The sequence below is a fragment of the Physella acuta genome, unplaced genomic scaffold (assembly GCF_028476545.2).
Source record: "Physella acuta isolate Inbredline_101_S28 unplaced genomic scaffold, ASM2847654v3 ptg000923l, whole genome shotgun sequence".
Classification (NCBI taxonomy): Eukaryota; Metazoa; Mollusca; class Gastropoda; family Physidae; genus Physella; species Physella acuta.
Genome location: NW_026732440.1, coordinates 235 through 20,291, shown reverse-complemented (window position 1 = coordinate 20,291; position 20,057 = coordinate 235). Strand labels below are relative to the sequence as shown.

The window sequence follows — 20,057 nt, the reverse complement described above, 5'->3', positions numbered from 1 at the left end:
ACTATAAGTAGCTCGTTAAGGACCATAACCCCCCCCCCCTTCCTTCCCTCCCCCCCCTCCCCCTCCCCCCCCTCCCCCTCCCCCCCCCCTACGTTTAAAATCGTTGGCTCTGCTTGTAAACATTTAGAGTGAACACAGCTCACTAAAACCATGTAGGGGTGGGGAGGTAGGGAGAGCGTTTGCAGCTTGTTTTCTAACGGCTCGAAGAAGAGAATTATATATATAGATTTGAGCAAGCCTCAATTTTAGACATTTTTAGTAATAACTCATTGTTTAATACATATGTTACCATGAACTTTATTAATCCCCATTATCAAGTATATGAAATTTATGTTTTTTTTAATTCATTCAATCAAATTCAATTTTTCAATACCATGCTATATTTTGTTATTATGTAATTTGAAAATTTTACTTGATGCTCTGCTCTGTGACCAGAAATAGAGTTTTTATTTTAAAAATATTTGTATCGATCTCATTGAGGTTCACATTCATGCTCAGCCTCGTTCTCTACCAGTAACTCATCACTGATGGAGGTGTATATCTTAACTAACATGTCAATAACATTTGTATTGATATCTGTAAAAAATATGTAGAGCTTTACAGTTTCACAGTTCTCTATTGTTAATGTAGGTATGGTTTTTGCCATCACATTTTATTTTATTAATATGAATTATCAGTAGGTATTTCTAACAATAATTTTTAACCGCTATAAACTGCTTAGACTACTTTCTAGCTGGGCTCAAACCACTGTTGTGACACTAACACAGACACAACACAACTACAATTACCAGGCAGATAACAGCACAAACTCTATTAGACAAAAAATGATTGAAATGACCAATTTATATTTAATGAAAGAACTGACCACTTTTTATTTAACATTTTAAAACACCACAGAAATCTTCAACATGTTAAGGCATGGTTGTCTGTGCTTGAAAATAGTTTGAAGGTTTGGGCTTATCATCCCATACACAGTATCACATATGTCACATTGATCACATAATGTTTTGAAAATAATTTAAAAGTTTGGGCTTATCATCCCATACACAGTATCACATATGTCACATTGATCACATAATGTTTTGAAAATAATTTAAAAGTTTGGGCTTATCATCCCATACACAGTATCACATATGTCACATTGATCACATAATGTTTTGAAAATAATTTAAAAGTTTGGGCTTATCATCCCATACCCAGTATCACAATTGTCACATTGATCACATAATGTTTTGAAAATAATTTAAAAGTTTGGGCTTATCATCCCATACACAGTATCACAATTGTCACATTGATCACATAATGTTTTGAAAATAATTTAAAAGTTTGGGCTTATCATCCCATACACAGTATCACAATTGTCACATTGATCACATAATGTTTTGAAAATAATTTAAAAGTTTGGGCTTATCATCCCATACACAGTATCACAAATGTCACATTGATCACATAATGTTTTGAAATAAATTATTAAAACATTTTTATAATATATACAGATCTTGATCATTGAATAAATTATTTGTATGTAGGTCTATTATTAATAAAATATTGAAGTAGTTTTGTACATGTTGAACTTTCACAAATGTATTTTTAAAAATGAACATGCTAGTCACACAGCATATAATTATTTTATTAATCTTTGAGATATCAAGCAATAGGTAAACGTGTACTTGATGAACTGAGACCAAGATACACACGTCTGCAGATAAAGGTACATACTGTCTAACAGATACTATCCACTGGCACTAAGACCAAGACACAAACGTCCGCAGATAAAAGCACACACCGTCCTAAAGTCCTCATCCAACAACCAGACTGCAGGTAGGATGAACGCCATAGCCCACCTGGCCAGCTCCACGCTACGGTTGGCTGACAGCGCCATCACGCAGTAGCTTTCAGGCAGACACGTGACCTCAGAGAGCCGCTGAGTGAGGTAGAGAACATGGACGCCGAGCAGCAGAAACGTCGCCACAGCCGTGTCCAGGAGTTTCTGCGACCAGGTCACCTCTCTGTCAGAGGTCACAGAGTCGGTCAGGCTACTCACCACCTGTCTGTAGTCACGTGATAACCGGTATCTCACATTCAGCTGGATGGCATACAAGACGACCAAGAAGGCCAGTAGCAAGGGTATGAAACCCCATCCAATAGTCAAAGATAAAATAGAAGCCAGTGAAATAATATACTGACAAGGGGACGCTACTACAACATTTTTCTTATTAAATGGTGATGTCACAGCTTGAATTTGCTGGGTGTTGACATAATCCGTTAGAACTTGAGGACAGGGAGTTAACACAAGCAATAGGAGAGCTACACATCCGAAAGTCCAAGGAATCCACAAACTTATCTGTGTCCTAGATACTCTTTTATGAGCGATGATTCCATATTTTCTAGTGATACAATATTCCAGTCCGATAAACATTAGACTAAATCCTATGACTGCAGGCACGCAGAACGTGTGGACGCCATTTATAAATGCCTTTAGTGTTAGATTTAATTCCTGGACACCTTGAAATCCAAGAGATTTTGCTGTATCCAAGGGAAAGTATGCAAAACACGCAATAATATTTCCTATACTAATACTTATAATTGTTCGATATTTCGACTTTTGTCTCAGAAATGAAGACGTTGCTATGGAAACAATGACAGCTGTGTTTAACAAAAGTGTAAGAACCGCAAATACTACGTTTTGCTTGGCACGAATGACGTCAGTAGTCGGCGCGTTATTTGCCACATTGGTGTTTGATTCCATTGTTTATACCCAATTTAAACGGCAGAAGTAATTCATGCAAAGCTTTAAAACTAACATCTGATCAGAAGATTTTATATCTGATGAATACAGTTCGTATTTTAGAATTAAGGCAGGAAAGGGGTTTCAGTTCGCCTGGAATATTGCACTGTACACTCTTGAAAAATATCAACTCCATTTAATGGTATCATCTAGAGAGAAACAATTAGTCAGTGTATTATATATATATATATATATATATATATATATATATATATATATATATATATATATATATATATATATATATATATATATATATATATATATATGTATGTATATACACATATACATATATATACATATATATATTTATATATATATATATATACATATATATATATATATATATCTCCTATATATACATTAACAGCCTATATACACATTTTGCATATATAGTCCTATATATATATATATATATATATATATATATATATATCCCTTTATAGAAGAGTTAGTGTGTGGGTAGATAGTGGATAGGCCTATATCACCCTAAAATTGCGGATTTATATCTGCCTTGTTTTGGTTTGTTATATTAAAAATCTTTATGGAGCAAATTAAACGATCTAAATCTGATTCTTACAGATGTTAATCATAGGTATCACAATGTAAACAAAACACGTGTATTTAAAATAATGTTGGCTAGCCCATCCTGGCAACTCCAAAACTTCCAACATTTTTTTTCTATCTTTCTAACGCACTCACTGAACTAAACACTAAGTGCAGGTACACAGAAGGCTCTTGTTTACTGAAAACATCAAAGTTTTGAAACCAACAACAGAAAATTAGAACAGGAAAAATGCAATGATTGCCTAATGGCAGCTGCTACTTGCCCCAAGCAGCTGTCTGTAAAAGATGCGATGCAGTCTTTTTTAACTTTAAAATTTTTGGCTCTATTTTAAGTTAAAAGTTGGCATCAGTTATGTTTATTTTACGCCACCCATGTAAATTATCTTGCACATAGGGGTCATCCATAAATGACGTCACGCTTTTTTTGACGATTTTTACCTCCCCCCCCCTCCCCTCCGTCACACGTCGTCACAAAAAGCCAGACCCCCCCCCCTTTAAAATGACGTCACACCTCAGCCTACAACCCCCTCAAAATTGCAGTTAAATTTTTTTTAAACAGCTATATTTTTCCAAAATCTTGCCTGAACTCTGTTAAAATAGAGTATTTTAATCAATTGTTAATACAATTTATTAAAACAGTTTTCTAAAACGCAAAATAACGTCTAAAATTCGTTTTCTAACATTGCTTTTTTATAATGCAAAAGTGTGACGTCGCACAATCTGAACCCCCCCCCCCTCCCCCTCATCACATACCGTCACAAAATTACGGACCCCCCCTCCCCACTACGAGTGTGACGTCATTTATGGACGACCCCATAGTATATAACGGATCGTCCATAAATGGTATCACACACACACAGGGGGGGGGGGGGGATGTGGAGGGACCCAATTTACTCAATCGTCTAACCATTTATAAATAGCCAAAACTCAGTGAAAACAAGAGCTAAAAACCAAATTATATGCAGTTTTATATAGCATTGTCCTATACCACAAAGGATAAACTACCCCTTTGTAAGAGATCCCTAACATTTGAGAAGAAAGAGGGTGAATAATAAAAACGAATACTAAAACTGTATATACGCGTATATAATCACTAAACACTTCCCATGAACTAATATTACAAATGTTATAATGTACATTATAAAAATAATAATAAAAATAACAATAAGAATCTAAACAACAGGCATATTCTAGTAAAATAATAACGATAATAACAATGATAGTAATAATAATAAATAGTGGAGAAAGAAAACATGTATGTTGTTAGATCTACTCTTGTATTTGTCTGTGTGTGGGGGGAAGGGGGGGGGGGGGTAGTATGCTTAATAGTCTAATTTCTATCAAGTTCAGCATACTATATAATGTTGATCTACGTACGGCATAACACGAGTTGCTTAAATAAGCTAAACATTCTTATGTTATTATTTTCAATAAAATAATAACGCACGACTGGAGTAATAAACATCAAATAGACAACACAATACTTACCTAATGTTTCACCCTACATTAGCCTGATTGCAAGCACACGCTGTCAGTTAAAAGTGGGTTGACTTACCTTAGCTCTACCCTAGTTTGTGGAGATATTTTCTTGAAACTTTGGCACGAAATGTACATAAGTGTAGCTACTCGCTGTTGTTACATCTCATAATTTTATAAACATAAAACAGTAATTCCCATCAACTGCTATAAATATAGAATAACAAAACAACGAACTAAAGCAAAAAATATAGACCTGCATTTGTTTACCTGTAACATCGGCGTAGAAATCACATACTGTGGTGGGTTGCTCACAAATCTGTCCAGGTACGCCCCTGACGGCACTAGAGAGCAGAACTTACCTGCCACAACGCAAGTGGGAAACTTCGCGAAATTGTTTTCTGTCTGCTCACGTGCAATACTTTATTTTTTAGGTAGTCTTGTAAAGCTACATGAGAAATTAGCGAGAACTACATAGGAAATCAGCTAGCGTTATCTAGATTTGTAAAGTTGCAAATGAAATCAGCTAGCATTATCTAGTTTTGTAAAGCTACACATGAAATCAGCTAGCATTATCTAGTTTTGTAAAGCTACATATGAAATCAGCTAGCATTATCTAGTTTTATAAAGCTACATATGAAATCAGCTAGCATTATCTAGTTTTGTAAAGCTACATATGAAATCAGCTAGCATTATCTAGTTTTGTAAAGCTACATATGAAATCAGCTAGCATTACCTAGTTTTGTAAAGCTACATATGAAATCAGCTAGCATTATCTAGTTTTATAAAGCTACATATGAAATTAGCTTGCATTATCTAGTTTTGTAAAGCTACATATGAAATCAGCTAGCATTATCTAGTTTTGTAAAGCTACATATGAAATCAGCTAGCATTATCTAGTTTTGTAAAGCTACATATGAAATCAGCTAGCATTATCTAGTTTTGTAAAGCTACATATGAAATCAGCTAGCATTATCAAGTTTTGTAAAGCTACATATGAAATCAGCTTGCATTATCTAGTTTTGTAAAGCTACATATGAAATCAGCTAGCATTATCTAGTTTTGTAAAGCTACATATGAAATCAACTAGCATTATCTAGTTTTGTAAAGTTGCAAATGAAATCAGCTAGCATTATCTAGTTTTGTAAAGTTGCAAATGAAATCAGCTAAATCTACATTTACAACCAGCTAAAGATTCTCGTTTGTAAATCAGCCACACTTTATGTAGGAGACTTTGGTCAATAGAATGTATTCCCAACATTTAGAAAGCTATTAAAGCAAAATGTAAGAGGTAACTTTTATAGTTAACGCTCGCGTTCATGTTTTTTGTTTGTAAATTTCACAACAACGTTGAGTAGACCTTTAGTTGTTTATATAACAAAACGTGATCACATTTTTAAATTCTTTTCTCTGTCAAATAAATGTGTATACATAATTTACAAAGCGTGCAAGACTTCATACCATGAACAACTTTTTTTTTTAAATTCCCAGGTAAAGTGATTACATAACAAGACATGCTGCTAGAGTAGTCGTTCCTTGCAGTGGCGTGGGCTGGGTGTGTTAGGTGGCTATGCCCTTCTCCACCCCCCCCCCCCCTCCACCCAACCAGCATTTCATCAAAAACAAAACTATTGTCTCAAGGTTTAGTCCCAAGTATTGCCGTTTCATGTTTTTAAATCCCTCCCTTAATAACAAATTCCGCCCACAGTACCTGTGTAACCCATGTATTATAAATATCATTACAGCTGATAGCCACGGTTTATTTCACTATATAAAAAACGGCGATTTGTATGAGAAGACAATTCAGTTAATAGGTAACAATAAAAATACAACGCTGGAATGAAGAGCTTGCCATCCATAGAGAAAGGTTGTATCAGTGCCCATTAGTGCTAATTAGCCAGGCGATTGGATGCCATACCATATTGGATGCCATACCATAAGTCTGTAGTGATGGATACATTATTGGATGCCATACCATAAGTCTGTAGTGATGGATACATTATTGGATGCCATACCATAAGTCTGTAGTGATGGATACATTATTGGATGCCATACCATAAGTCTGTAGTGATGGATACATTATTGGATGCCATACCATAAGTGTGTAGTGATGGATACATTATTGGATGCCATACCATAAGTGTGTAGTGATGGATACATTATTGGATGCCATACCATAAGTCTGTAGTGATGGATACATTATTGGATGCCATACCATAAGTGTGTAGTGATGGATACATTATTGGATGCCATACCATAAGTCTGTAGTGATGGATACATTATTGGATGCCATACCATAAGTCTGTAGTGATGGATACATTATTGGATGCCATACCATAAGTCTGTAGTGATGGATACATTATTGGATGCCATACCATAAGTGTGTAGTGATGGATACATTATTGGATGCCATACCATAAGTGTGTAGTGATGGATACATTATTGGATGCCATACCATAAGTGTGTAGTGATGGATACATTATTGGATGCCATACCATAAGTCTGTAGTGATGGATACATTATTGGATGCCATACCATAAGTGTGTAGTGATGGATACATTATTGGATGCCATACCATAAGTAGTCTGTAGTCTATGATTTGTTTTAGTTTCTTTCAGGTATCTCTTTGGGGGTGTGGGGGGCGCACATCTACTGCCAACGCACGAAACGAAAATATTATATAGAATATACATATAATTTAAGCCCCCCCCCCCCCCCAAAGCCAGAAATTTGAAGCGAACCTCCCTTCCCCATGGACAAGGTGTCTGGCCGTAACCCAGATTTATTTCAGGAAAGTGAGAATTTTTAAGTTCTATTCATATTATCATATAGGCCTACTCCATTTCACTCTCGTGTTGTTGTTTTTTAAACAGTCTACCACAAAAAAAAAATTGTGGAAAATAAACTTATTCAATTAACAATAAACTTTATTTTTTTTTAATAAACAAAAAAAAAGCCATTGTAAAAAATGCTTATTCGTCAGTTTGAAAAGCTGTTTCCTGTCGCCTAGCCGCGACATCACCAACACAAGCCAACCACTCAAGGGGAGTTATCCTAAGCTTCCAGAAGGGCGGCAACTCGTGTGGCTCTTTTGTTGTGAGAGATAAAATTTCAGTCGCTCTAAAAACTATTTTCCTGAGTACTTTAAAGTCAAGTAAGTTGTCGACAGCGTGGGAAGCTGAACTGTAATTAAACTAAAGTTAAATTTATTTAGTCTAATTAAATATTTGGAAAATTTTCAAGTGGAACCTTGAAACATTTAGGTTAATTAACTGTTCGCATAATGAGAGCTCTTGACCTCAGCATTTTTTAAATACTTTTTTCGACAAGTTCAACCAACAATTCCGAAACTTTATATAGGCCATCCACATTTTTCTACCAGACCACAACATCCACATTATACCACCAGACCACAACATCCACATTTTACCACCAGACAACAACATCCACATTTTACCACCAGACCACAACATCCACATTTTACCACCAGACCACAACATCCACATTTTACAACCAGACAACAACATCCACATTTTACCACCAGACCACAACATCCACATTTTACCACCAGACCACAACATCTACATTTTACCACCAGACCACAACATCTACATTTTACCACCAGACAACAATATCCACATTTTACCACCAGACCACAACATCCACATTTTACCACCAGACCAAGCCATTCATATTTTGACAGCTAAATAAGATCGGTGTTGAAAAACGCTCCTCTACATTAGATATATGCATTAAATTAATTGTGTCCAACTGGCCTACAAGCGTTCAAGTTACTTTGTTTCACCTGTTCTAGAAATGTTCATCAACTTATCATTTTGTTGAACTGTTCTACAAATGTTCATCCAATTAATTTAGTTCAACTCTTGTACGAAAACGATTGTTACGAATTTGCCGAGGAACTTATGGCATCTGGAAACCGTTGCAAACACTTAGCTCAGATTTATAATCCAACCCGTCTGTACCTTGTGCAATCTGTGATATGACTCGGATATGGCATTGTCCAGATGTGGTCAGCGGATTGTTGGTGAAAAGTGATGTTATTACATTACAACCCAGACGCCTTTCACAATAACACTTCGCAAATCCGAACTGTAAAGTTTGCAAGATAAGTAATTTCATAAGAGTCAATTAACCCCACTTGACCTTTAGACGTCTGCTTGCCAGGCCGGACAAATGAGTTCCTGCCAGTCCATGTAGGTCAATGTGGGTTAATAAGGGTCAGTGTGTGACAATGTGGGTCAGTGTGGGTCAGTGTGTGACAATGTGGGTCAGTGTGGGTCAGTGTGTGACAATGTGGGTCAGTGTGGGTCAGTGTGTGACAATGTGGCTCTGTGTGGGTCAATGTGGGTCAGTGTGGATAAATGTTAATTAAAAAGTAGAGATAAATCGACGGCACTAAAACAATTGAACAAGTAGGGTCAGCTGACCACGCCCCCACTTAGAAATGTATGATTCTATTTCTATTATGAAACAATTGTAAACTACAAAAAGTAGATTTAACTTAGTAACTACGTGTAATTGTAATTTATAGCGTGGGTCTATTAGTAATTGTAAATTTGTTGGCACTAATTACACTGCAGTGTTATATGGGACTAATTAAATTAGACAATATAATGTTTGGGTAATCGTATGTATAACATGGGTCATGCAAACGGAAGTGTGGGGGTGGGGGTGGGGGGGGGGGGGGGGTCAAGAGCAGCAGCCTAATATTCCAAACAACAATTTTTAAAATGAAGTAATTACTGATGTAAGCACTTTCCCCCAGCACACAGTTTACGTCAGGGGGTAGGGGGAGTGGGGTGTCGTTAGTGTTAAAACAATTAGCTAAATTACACAACGAATACAGGCTGTGGTAGCTAATAAACAAAATACAAAAATATAATATTTTGAGATCCTAAGCAGCTAACATCGAGGCCATGCAGAGGTAAAAAAGGAGTGCTTTTTTAATATTATAGTAGTTATAGAACTGGTAAAAATATATATTTTTTATAACATAATTTTTTTTTCGTCCGGGGGTGGGGTGGTGGCGAAGGGTTCGGTCCTCCCACTAGAAGAGATGCCTGAAAGAAACACTTCTTGTGACTGTAAAAAATTGTTTCTGCATCATAGCATCGGTACTAAAAGCATGCGCATTATTTTACTTAAGTTTCCAAGGTGAATTTTCTCAGCATAGATGCCTTCTTCATATTCTTCACATTCTTCACATTTTCACATTCTTCACATTCAATTCTAGAAACATAAAAAGTAATCGTACAGACATAACTACCAAGAGAACAGAGGGTTAGAATTTATGTTTTTTAAACTACAGGTTTTAATGGAATTGTAAGGTCAGCTCAAATGCCCAGCAATATTTACTTTCCCCGACAATTTTGGGTACACTTCAGACTTGGGTAGACTTTAGCCAGGTACCCCATAAGTGGGTAGACTTTAGCCAGGTACCCCATAAGTGGGTAGACTTTAGCCAGGTACCCATCATACGTGGGTAGACTTTAGCCAGGTACCCCATAAGTGGGTAAACTTTAGCCAGGTACCCCATAAGTGGGTAGACTTTAGCCAGGTACCCCATAAGTGAGTAGACTTTAGCCAGGTACCCATCATACGTGGGTAGACTTTAGCCAGGTACCCCATAAGTGGGTAGACTTTAGCCAGGTACCCCATAAGTGGGTAGACTTTAGCCAGGTACCCCATAAGTGGGTAAACTTTAGCCAGGTACCCATCATACGTAGGTAGACTTTAGCCAGGTACCCCATAAGTGGGTAGACTTTAGCCAGGTACCCCATAAGTGGGTAGACTTTAGCCAGGTACCCCATAAGTGGGTAGACTTTAGCCAGTACCCCATACGTGGGTAGACTTTAGCCAGGTACCCCATAAGTGGGTAGACTTTAGCCAGGTACCCCATAAGTGGGTAGACTTTAGCCAGTACCCCATAAGTGGGTAGACTTTAGCCAGGTACCCATCATACGTAGGTAGACTTTAGCCAGGTACCCCATAAGTGAGTAGACTTTAGCCAGGTACCCCATAAGTGAGTAGACTTTAGCCAGGTACCCCATAAGTGAGTAGACTTTAGCCAGGTACCCCATAAGTGGGTAGACTTTAGCCAGGTACCCCATAAGTGGGTAGACTTTAGCCAGGTACCCCATAAGTGGGTAGACTTTAGCCAGGTACCCCATAAGTGGGTAGACTTTAGCCAGGTACCCCATACGTGGGTAGACTTTAGCCAGGTACCCATCATACGTGGGTAGACTTTAGCCAGGTACCCCATAAGTGGGTAGACTTTAGCCAGGTACCCCATAAGTGGGTAGACTTTAGCCAGGTACCCATCATACGTGGGTAGACTTTAGCCAGGTACCCCATAAGTGGGTAGACTTTAGCCAGGTACCCCATAAGTGGGTAGACTTTAGCCAGGTACCCCATAAGTGGGTAGACTTTAGCCAGGTACCCCATAAGTGGGTAGACTTTAGCCAGGTACCCCATACGTGGGTAGACTTTAGTCAGGTACCCCATAAGTGGGTAGACTTTAGACAGGTACCCATCATACGTGGGTGTTCCACAGACTAGAGCCCTTGAGCTAAACTCGCCACTTTCTCGTTAGCAACCGAGCGCTCTAACACTTGACCAGGCCATCCAATGAATGAAGTCTATCACACTAGTGAACCAAAACATTCCAACTCCAAATAAGGCGAAAACACAAGACAGATCGTTTGACAGGCTCACGATATCTATCACCACGCCTCCCACGTGACCTGCAGAGTGACAATTTTAAAACACTGACAACTTGCTGATTCTCATCACTCGGCTCGTGGCTGTAGATCGACCATGGCGCCCTCCACTCTCTCGTTTTTTGCCTTGGTAAGTCGGCATGTTGCTTTAGAAGTCTAAAAAATTTCGGCAACTCTAAAATTGGCGAATTTATTCGTAGTTTTAGCAGTCTTTCTCAACAGTTGTTCTTTGCTTTTATTAGTTTACGCGTAATTTTAAAAGCTTAAAGTCTTTGTCAACTCCACAAATATTTCCTTTTGCGAGTTAATACGTAATTTTAGCAATTCCAGATTTTTTCGTAAACTTACGTTTTATGCAAACTTTACGAAAAATTTGATTTACTCATGAATTATATAACTAAACAGTATGAATCTTTAACCAATACAGCTTTAAAAGTCATGTTATGTTAAGCCTAACGAAATTCATTTGCTACTAAATTAGCTCCTATCTCTTCTATAAAAAAAAACAGCAGAGGTTTAAGATTTTAAATACAGTAAACACAACAGTGTCTTCTGCTTATTGTGTAGGCATTTTAGTAGTGTATTTAATCAACGCCTTTATTGTCAAATACTGTGGAGTTGTAGGGTCTTGGGATAATTTTCAAACTGATTTTCTAAATCCTGTTGTAAGAATTAATTTCTTTTTTTCAGGCTGTTATTGTGGGCATTGCACATTGTCGTAAGTATTTTTTTTTAAAACAACAAAAATTATTTTTTGATTGAAGTATTTCAGTAAAATAACGCCCCCCACCCCCTCTAAATGTTGAATACGTTGTTGATTGGGAAATGCCCTGCCAAATATACTTTCCCCGACGTTGTGTGTCGATCTTTTGACCTTTAAAAGTCTTGATTTCTTGTCAAATAACCGTTTTAACCAAATAACTGTTTTAACCAACTAACGTTCAACTCCCATTAATTTTTAATTTTATACCTGTACATATTTAATATCTGTCAACTAACAACGTGTATTATAATTTTTTTTGTAGAGCGAGGTAGAGAACCAAGAGACCAGATTCCACAAGGTAAGATAAGCTATAGGGCTGGTAAGTAGGTCAATAAACAGTTATATGGCTCATGCAGGTTTTATTGAGCCGTAGAGCTGGTTAGTGACCTACTTACCAGCCCTATAGGTATTTCGAAAATAGTTTACAAATTGATCGTAATATTGACAGACAATTTCTCTAAGGAAATCAGACATGTTGGCTTGTTATTAAAACGTGAAGAGTTAATGCAGAAACAAGTCTACTAGTAAAACTAATTTCTGCATGAAATTGCGGATTATTTTTTCCCAGCATGTCAGCGAAAGGTGATGGACATTTTTTTTATTCTGGACTCTTCGACATCCATCTACATACTGGACTACCAGCGTGTGCTCAACTTCACCAAAGAGATTATTGAGAGGCTCGATGTTGATTTTGATACTACTAGAGTTGGTGCACTAACATTCAGTGATCAATTAACGGTGTGTGGTACTGCTATCTGTCTATTTGTCTATTTGTCGTTATGTCTGTCTTTCTGTCTGTCTTCCTGTCTATCTATCTTTTTTCCTGTCTTCTAGCTTTCTGCCTGTTTTTTATGTCTTTCTATCTTTCTATCTTTCTGTCCGTCTGTCCATTTGTTTGTACTACCGTCTGTAACTTTTTTGATAATTTTTTGTCTCTCTTCTTTGCAGATTCCAATTTTAGATTTTAACAGCTACGTCTCAAAGAGCGACTTAATATCCCAAATAAACATAGACACCCTACCGTACAGAACAGGAAACACCAACACGCACACAGCCATTAAATATGTGCGGGAGTTACGGGAATTCAGAGAGGTAAACAAATCATTATTACTTCCCTTTACACATTATAGCGATCACTAAGAAAATGGCCATTTTCTTCGTTGACAACATACCACCTAGCTTTACTAAACTGACGTTTACAAGTTTTAGAGTCTTAATAGTTCAATAAAAGAAATAAAAACACGTACCTCAGTTTGTCAGTTATGTTTTTATTCTTTACTTCTTTTTAACATATTTATTATTAAGGCAATAAATCGTTCAATGAATAGACTTCCTTGTAATTTTTTTCCAGCTTTATCCGATGAACAAAACAATTCTAACTTCGTAGCAGATTCTAATTGTTTCTAATTGCTCAGGGTCGCGTTTTTTTTTTTTTGGGGGGGGGGGGGAGGCTTTTTCTGACAGGGGGTACTTTGAAAATGAATTACCACTTATTTTTATCATCTTTAGAATTGCCGAATAATTGTATCCGCTAAATGTAAAAGATCGAGTGATTGTAATTTTCGTCAACAATATATGGGTGTAGTTTAAAGTAGAAAAACCCGTTAAGTTCATGGATGGTTTGGTTTTTAAGCGATGATTTTAAATTAAATAGTACAAGGTTTGTAGCTTGAAATAATGCAGAATTTGGACTCTTTAGACTTCCGACTTTACCTAACTTAGGGTACGTTTTTTGCACCTTATTCCATGTTTGAAAAAATTCCTCCTTCTCCTAACTGTTTTAAAATTCTCCAGAGTGAAATTGTTGATTCAATTAACTATTGGTATAACTTTAAAAGTTATTACTGATATACCTATATACGTGTTTTCTGATATAACTTTATAGGTAGTTACTGATATATATATATATATATATATATATATATATATATATATATATATATATATATATATATATGTTACGGTCAAAGCCCGAAGTGCGGCCAAACCCCGGATTGGCCGGCCAATGCACGGATTGGCCGGCTCTCTTGGCCAAAGCCCGAAGAACTTAGAACTAAGATCGTATTTCGTACATTGGCCGGCCAATGCGCGCACTGGCCGGGACGTACTGGCCAAAGTCCGAAGTGCTTAAACTTGACAGCGTATTTTGTACATTGGCCGGCCAATGCGCGCATTGGCCGGGATGTCCTGGTCAATGTTCTATCTAGACTAAGTTGTGATCGCGTTTTCATTATTCTGGGTGCGGTTTCATTGTGAGTAACGTATTGTTAAGCTCTTGTTTGTATAGCATCCACATGGATGGAAAAAGAGATTAAGAGAAAGTACAAAAATATCACCAAAGAAATCATTACTATGTATCTTCGGTTGTGCAAGCCTTGTCAGACAAAATTGTCTAATCCCAAGAAAGGTCTTGTTTCCAAACCTTTGATATTTAAAGAATTTAACTCAAGATGCCAAGTAGATCTTATTGATATGCAAAGTAACCCAGACGGCAAATACAAGTTTATACTCAGTTACCAGGATCATTTAACCAAGTTCATATTGTTGCGAGCTTTGGAAACCAAAAGAGCAGAAGAAGTTGCTTACCAGCTGTTGGATATCTTCACGACTATTGGTGCCCCAAGTGTGCTTCAATCAGATAATGGAAGAGAATTTGTGAATCAAGTTATTTCTGAACTAAAGCACATGTGGCCTGAACTTAAACTAGTTCACGGAAAACCAAGGCATAGCCAAAGCCAAGGTTTAGTCGAACGTGCCAACCAAGATGTTCAAAATATGATGATGACATGGATGCAAACAAATGAATCAGCTCATTGGGCTTAGCCAGATGATCTTCAAATTAAGACTTTGGCCGGTCCACCATGGCCAGTCCGCGTACTGGCCGGCCAAAGGCCGAAATCAAGAGCTGTTTCAGACTTTGGCAGGTCCACCATGGCCAGTCTGCGGATTGGCCGGCCAAAGGCCGAAATCAAGCAAAGTTTCGGACTTTGACCGGCCTATGGGAGGCAATATTGGCCAATGCGCGGATTGGCCGGCCAATCCGCGCATTGGCCGACTTCGGGCTTTGACCGTAACATATATATATATATATATATATATATACGTATTTATGATATAACTCTAGGGGTAGTTATTGATATATATCAATATATAGTTATATCAATAACTACCCCTAGAGTTATATCATAAATACGTATATATATATATATATATATATATATATATATATATATATATATATATATATATATATATATATATATATATATATATATATATATATATATATATATATATATACGTATTTATGATATAACTCTATGGGTAGTTATTGATATAACTATATATGTATTTATGATATAACTCTATGGGCATTTACTAGTCCTACAAACCCTGTCTACTTCAGGACATAACTAAAGTTGTCCTACACACAGAGTTTCTTCCAGGCATCTCTTCGGGGGGGGGGGGGGCACCGACCCCCCCCCCCCCCCCCCCCACACCCCCTAAGAAAGTCTACCGCCCCCCCCCCCCCTGAACGAAACGGAATTCATATAGAAAATATATAATTTTGACAGTGTCCGCCCCCCCCCCGGAAATTGTTGCCCGCCCCCCCCCCCCCCCCAAATTTCAAGTGCTTCCCCGGAGAAAAAAGTCTGGAAGAAACACTGCCTACAAACCCTGTCTATTTCAGAACATCACTAAAGTTATCCTACAAACCCTGTCTATTTCAGGACATCACTAAAGTTGTCCTACAAACCCTGTCTATTTCAGAACATCACTAAAGTTATCCTACAAACCCTGTCTATTTCAGGACATCACTAAAGTTATCCTACAAACCCTGTCTATTTCAGGACATCACTAAAGTTGTCCTACAAACCCTGTCTATTTCAGGACATCACTAAAGTTGTCCTACAAACCCTGTCTATTTCAGGACATCACTAAAGTTGTCCTACAAACCCTGTCTATTTCAGGATATCACTAAAGTTGTCCTACAAACCCTGTCTGTTTCAGGACATCACTAAAGTTGTCCTACAAACCCTATCTATTTCAGGACATCACTAAAGTTGTCCTACAAACCCTGTCTATTTCAGGACATCACTAAAGTTGTCCTACAAACCCTGTCTATTTCAGGACATCACTAAAGTTGTCCTACAAACCCTGTCTATTTCAGGACATAACTAAAGTTGTCCTACAAACCCTGTCTATTTCAGGACATAACTAAAGTTGTCCAACAAACCCTGTCTATTTCAGGACATAACTAAAGTTGTCCTACAAACCCTGTCTATTTCAGGACATAACTAAAGTTGTCCTACAAACCCTGTCTATTTCAGGACATAACTAAAGTTGTCCAACAAACCCTGTCTATTTCAGGACATCACTAAAGTTGTCCTACACACCCTGTCTATTTCAGGACATCACTAAAGTTGTCCTACAAACCCTGTCTATTTCAGGACATGACTAAAGTTGTCCTACACACTCTATCTATTTCAGGACATCACTAAAGTTGTCCTACACACCCTGTCTATTTCAGGACATCACCAAAGTTATCGTCGTCCTAACAGACGGAGGTTCTAGAATCCAGGAACAAACAGCCTACGAGGTGCAGGAAGCCAAGAATAACGGGTTCTATTTCTTCGTGGTCGGCGTCGGCCAATACTTGGACGAGCAGGAGTGGCGAACAATCGCCAGTGACCCTGACGACAACTTCATCTTCAACATCACCACCTACCTGAACCTGGACCGTGTCAAGGTCGCTCTCCCTCCCCGGGCCTGCTCCCTGCCACCCATTCTTACGTCACAAAGTAAGTTTGTTGTCATCTAACGTCGAATTTTTGGGTCTGTGTGATGTCATTCAGGTCCCTGTATAATGTCATTCAGGTCACTGTATGTGATGTCATTCGGGTCCCTGTGTGTGATGTCATTCAGGTCCCTGTGTGTGATGTCATTCAGGTCCCTGTGTGATGTCATTCAGGTCCCTATGTTATGTCACTCAGGTCCCTGTGTGTGATGTCATTCAGGTCTCTGTGTGTTGATGTCATTCAGATCCCTGTGTGATGTCATTCAGGTCCCTGTGTTATGTCATTCAGTTCCCTGTGTGTGATGTCATTTAGATCCCTGTGTGTAGTGTCATTTAGATCACTATGTGTGATATCATTCAGTTCCCTGTGTGTGATGTCATTCACTTCCCTGTGTGTGATGTCATTCACTTCCCTGTGTGTGATATCATTCAGGTCCCTGTGTGACGTCATTTAGATCACTGTGTGTGATGTCATTTAGATCCCTGTGTGTGATGTCATTTAGATACCTGTGTGTGATGTCATTCAGATCCCTGTGTGACGTCATTCAGGTCCCTGTGTGACGTCATTCAGATCCCTGTGTGTGATGTCATTTAGATCCCTGTGTGTGATGTCATTCAGGTCCCTGTGTGACGTCATTTAGATCCCTGTGTGTGATGTCATTTAGATCCCTGTGTGTGATGTCATTCAGATCCCTGTGTGACGGCATTCAGATCCCTGTGTGTGATGTCATTTAGATCCCTGTGTGTGATGTCATTCAGGTCCCTGTGTTATGTCATTCAGGTCCCTGTGTGTGATGTCATTCAGGTCCCTGTGTGTGATGTCATTCAGGTCCCTGTGTGTGATGTCATTTAGATCCCTGTGTGTGATGTCATTTAGATCCCTGTGTGTGATGTCATTTAGATCCCTGTGTGATGTCATTTAGATCCCTGTGTGATATCATTTAGATCCCTGTGTGATGTCATTTAGATCCCTGTGTGTGATGTCATTTAGATCCCTGTGTGTGATGTCATTTAGATCCCTGTGTGTGATGTCATTTAGATCCCTGTGTGATGTCATTTAGATCCCTGTGTGTGATGTCATTTAGATCCCTGTGTGTGATGTCATTTAGATCCCTGTGTGATGTCATTTAGATCCCTGTGTGATATCATTTAGATCCCTGTGTGATGTCATTTAGATCCCTGTGTGTGATGTCATTTAGATCCCTGTGTGTGATGTCATTTAGATCCCTGTGTGATATCATTTAGATCCCTGTGTGATATCATTTAGATCCCTGTGTGATGTCATTTAGATCCCTGTGTGTGATGTCATTTAGATCCCTGTGTGTGATGTCATTTAGATCCCTGTGTGTGATGTCATTTAGATCCCTGTGTGATGTCATTTAGATCCCTGTGTGTGATGTCATTTAGATCCCTGTGTGTGATGTCATTTAGATCCCTGTGTGTGATGTCATTCAGATCCCTGTGTGTGATGTCATTCAGATCCCTGTGTGTGATGTCATTCAGATCCCTGTGTGTGATGTCATTTAGATCCCTGTGTGTGCTGTTGTTCAATTAAGGGACCTAGGTTTTGAGTAGACAAAAGCTGATGATTATCAATTTGGAATGAATCTCGATCGATCTTACTAATCTTTGATCACGTCATCCGTTATTTTAATATTAGTCCACAATTTTTTTTTTGGGATGGACATTTTTTTATGTTTTTGTGACTGTTTAGTTTTGTTATGTTGCTGAGAAAGACAAAGCCTCAATAAACTTGATGTGCAGTTGGTTTAAAACACCTTGATGTTTATTGACTATTTTACTAACCCATTTTATTGATTGCACTAGCGGACTTGTAACTCTAGCAATTACCTACTCGTGTAGGATGTGAGGTACGTACACAGGGCGAGCTGTACTTTGTCGCTGGGAATACAGCAGCCATCGAAGCCTACGAAGTGATCTCAAACTTCATGAACAGAACAACCCTCGCCTTCCCATTGGACAGCCGTTATGACGTCCACGTCAGCTATCTACTGAACGCCTGCTACGCTCCTGACAATGCCGAGTTCAAGGGTCCCAATGACTACTGTGAGAAGTAGGTTGAAACTTTTTCATGAAATCTCTTACATTTCTAACATGAAATCAATAACATAAAATTTCTAGCTGAAATTTCTAACATGAAATTTATAACAAAATTTCTAGCTAAAATTTCTAACATGAAATCTATAACATAAAGTTCTAGCTAAAATTTCTAACATGAAATCTATAACATAAAATTTCTAGCTAAATTTTCTAACATGAAATCTATAACATAAAATTTCTAGCTAAATTTTCTAACATGAAATCTTTAACTAAAATCTCTTACATGAAATCTATACTTAACATCTCTAACCAAAATCTCTAAACATGAATCTCTAACGATATATTCCAGAGAAAGCATGGGATCTGGCCCACAGACCTACGTTCAGCTGTTGAACAAACTACAGGGCCTTGTACCCGGCGTTCGTCAAGATCGAGGGGAGGTCAATCAAGTTGCGGTGCTTTTTGTTGACCAAGATGTTGCCCGTAATGTGAGGTAAAAAAATCCTTTGTTTTCTGTATTGTTTACTTACATAATTTGAATAGATTATGTCACAATATTAAATATTATTACATTTTGTATTTGACTTATTTTTTTCATTATAAACAATGAAAACTTCATAAAAATTGCAGGCGTTTCATAAAAATTAAAAAGAAATAAAGCGGGAGTAATCTCCCCTAAACTTTCTCGAATATACTTTTATATTATTACTAGGGATCAGAGGCGTAGCGACCCTTCCCGGCGCCCGGGGACAAACTTTTCGATTTGCACCCCCCCCCCTCAAACTTTCGATTTGCACCCCTCCCCCCCTCGAGATTTCGATTTGCACCCCCCTCAAACTTTCGATTTGCACCCCCCGTCGAGAT

General features: G+C 38.0%; 2 protein-coding genes across 2 annotated transcripts; one reads left to right on the top strand and one right to left on the bottom strand.

The window, feature by feature from the left end:
* Positions 1–1,732: 1,732 nt before the first annotated feature.
* LOC131953448 (uncharacterized) lies at positions 1,733–5,002 on the bottom strand. The gene is made up of 2 exons (XM_059316632.1): positions 4,911–5,002; positions 1,733–2,937 (listed from the first exon to the last, which is right to left on the bottom strand). Exon 2 carries the CDS (start codon positions 2,747–2,749, stop codon positions 1,733–1,735), a length of 1,017 nt encoding a protein of 338 aa, XP_059172615.1. The 5' UTR covers positions 2,750–2,937; positions 4,911–5,002.
* Positions 5,003–11,596: 6,594 nt separating this feature from the next.
* Positions 11,597–19,686, top strand: LOC131953462 (collagen alpha-1(XXI) chain-like; the record flags this gene model as incomplete). Its single annotated transcript, XM_059316644.1, has 8 exons — positions 11,597–11,701; positions 12,262–12,289; positions 12,597–12,632; positions 12,903–13,072; positions 13,283–13,426; positions 16,866–17,136; positions 18,996–19,206; positions 19,543–19,686. Coding segments are annotated over exons 1-8 (1,037 nt in total), but the record flags the coding sequence as incomplete, so codon positions are not given.
* Between the last annotated feature and the right edge of the window lie 371 nt (positions 19,687–20,057).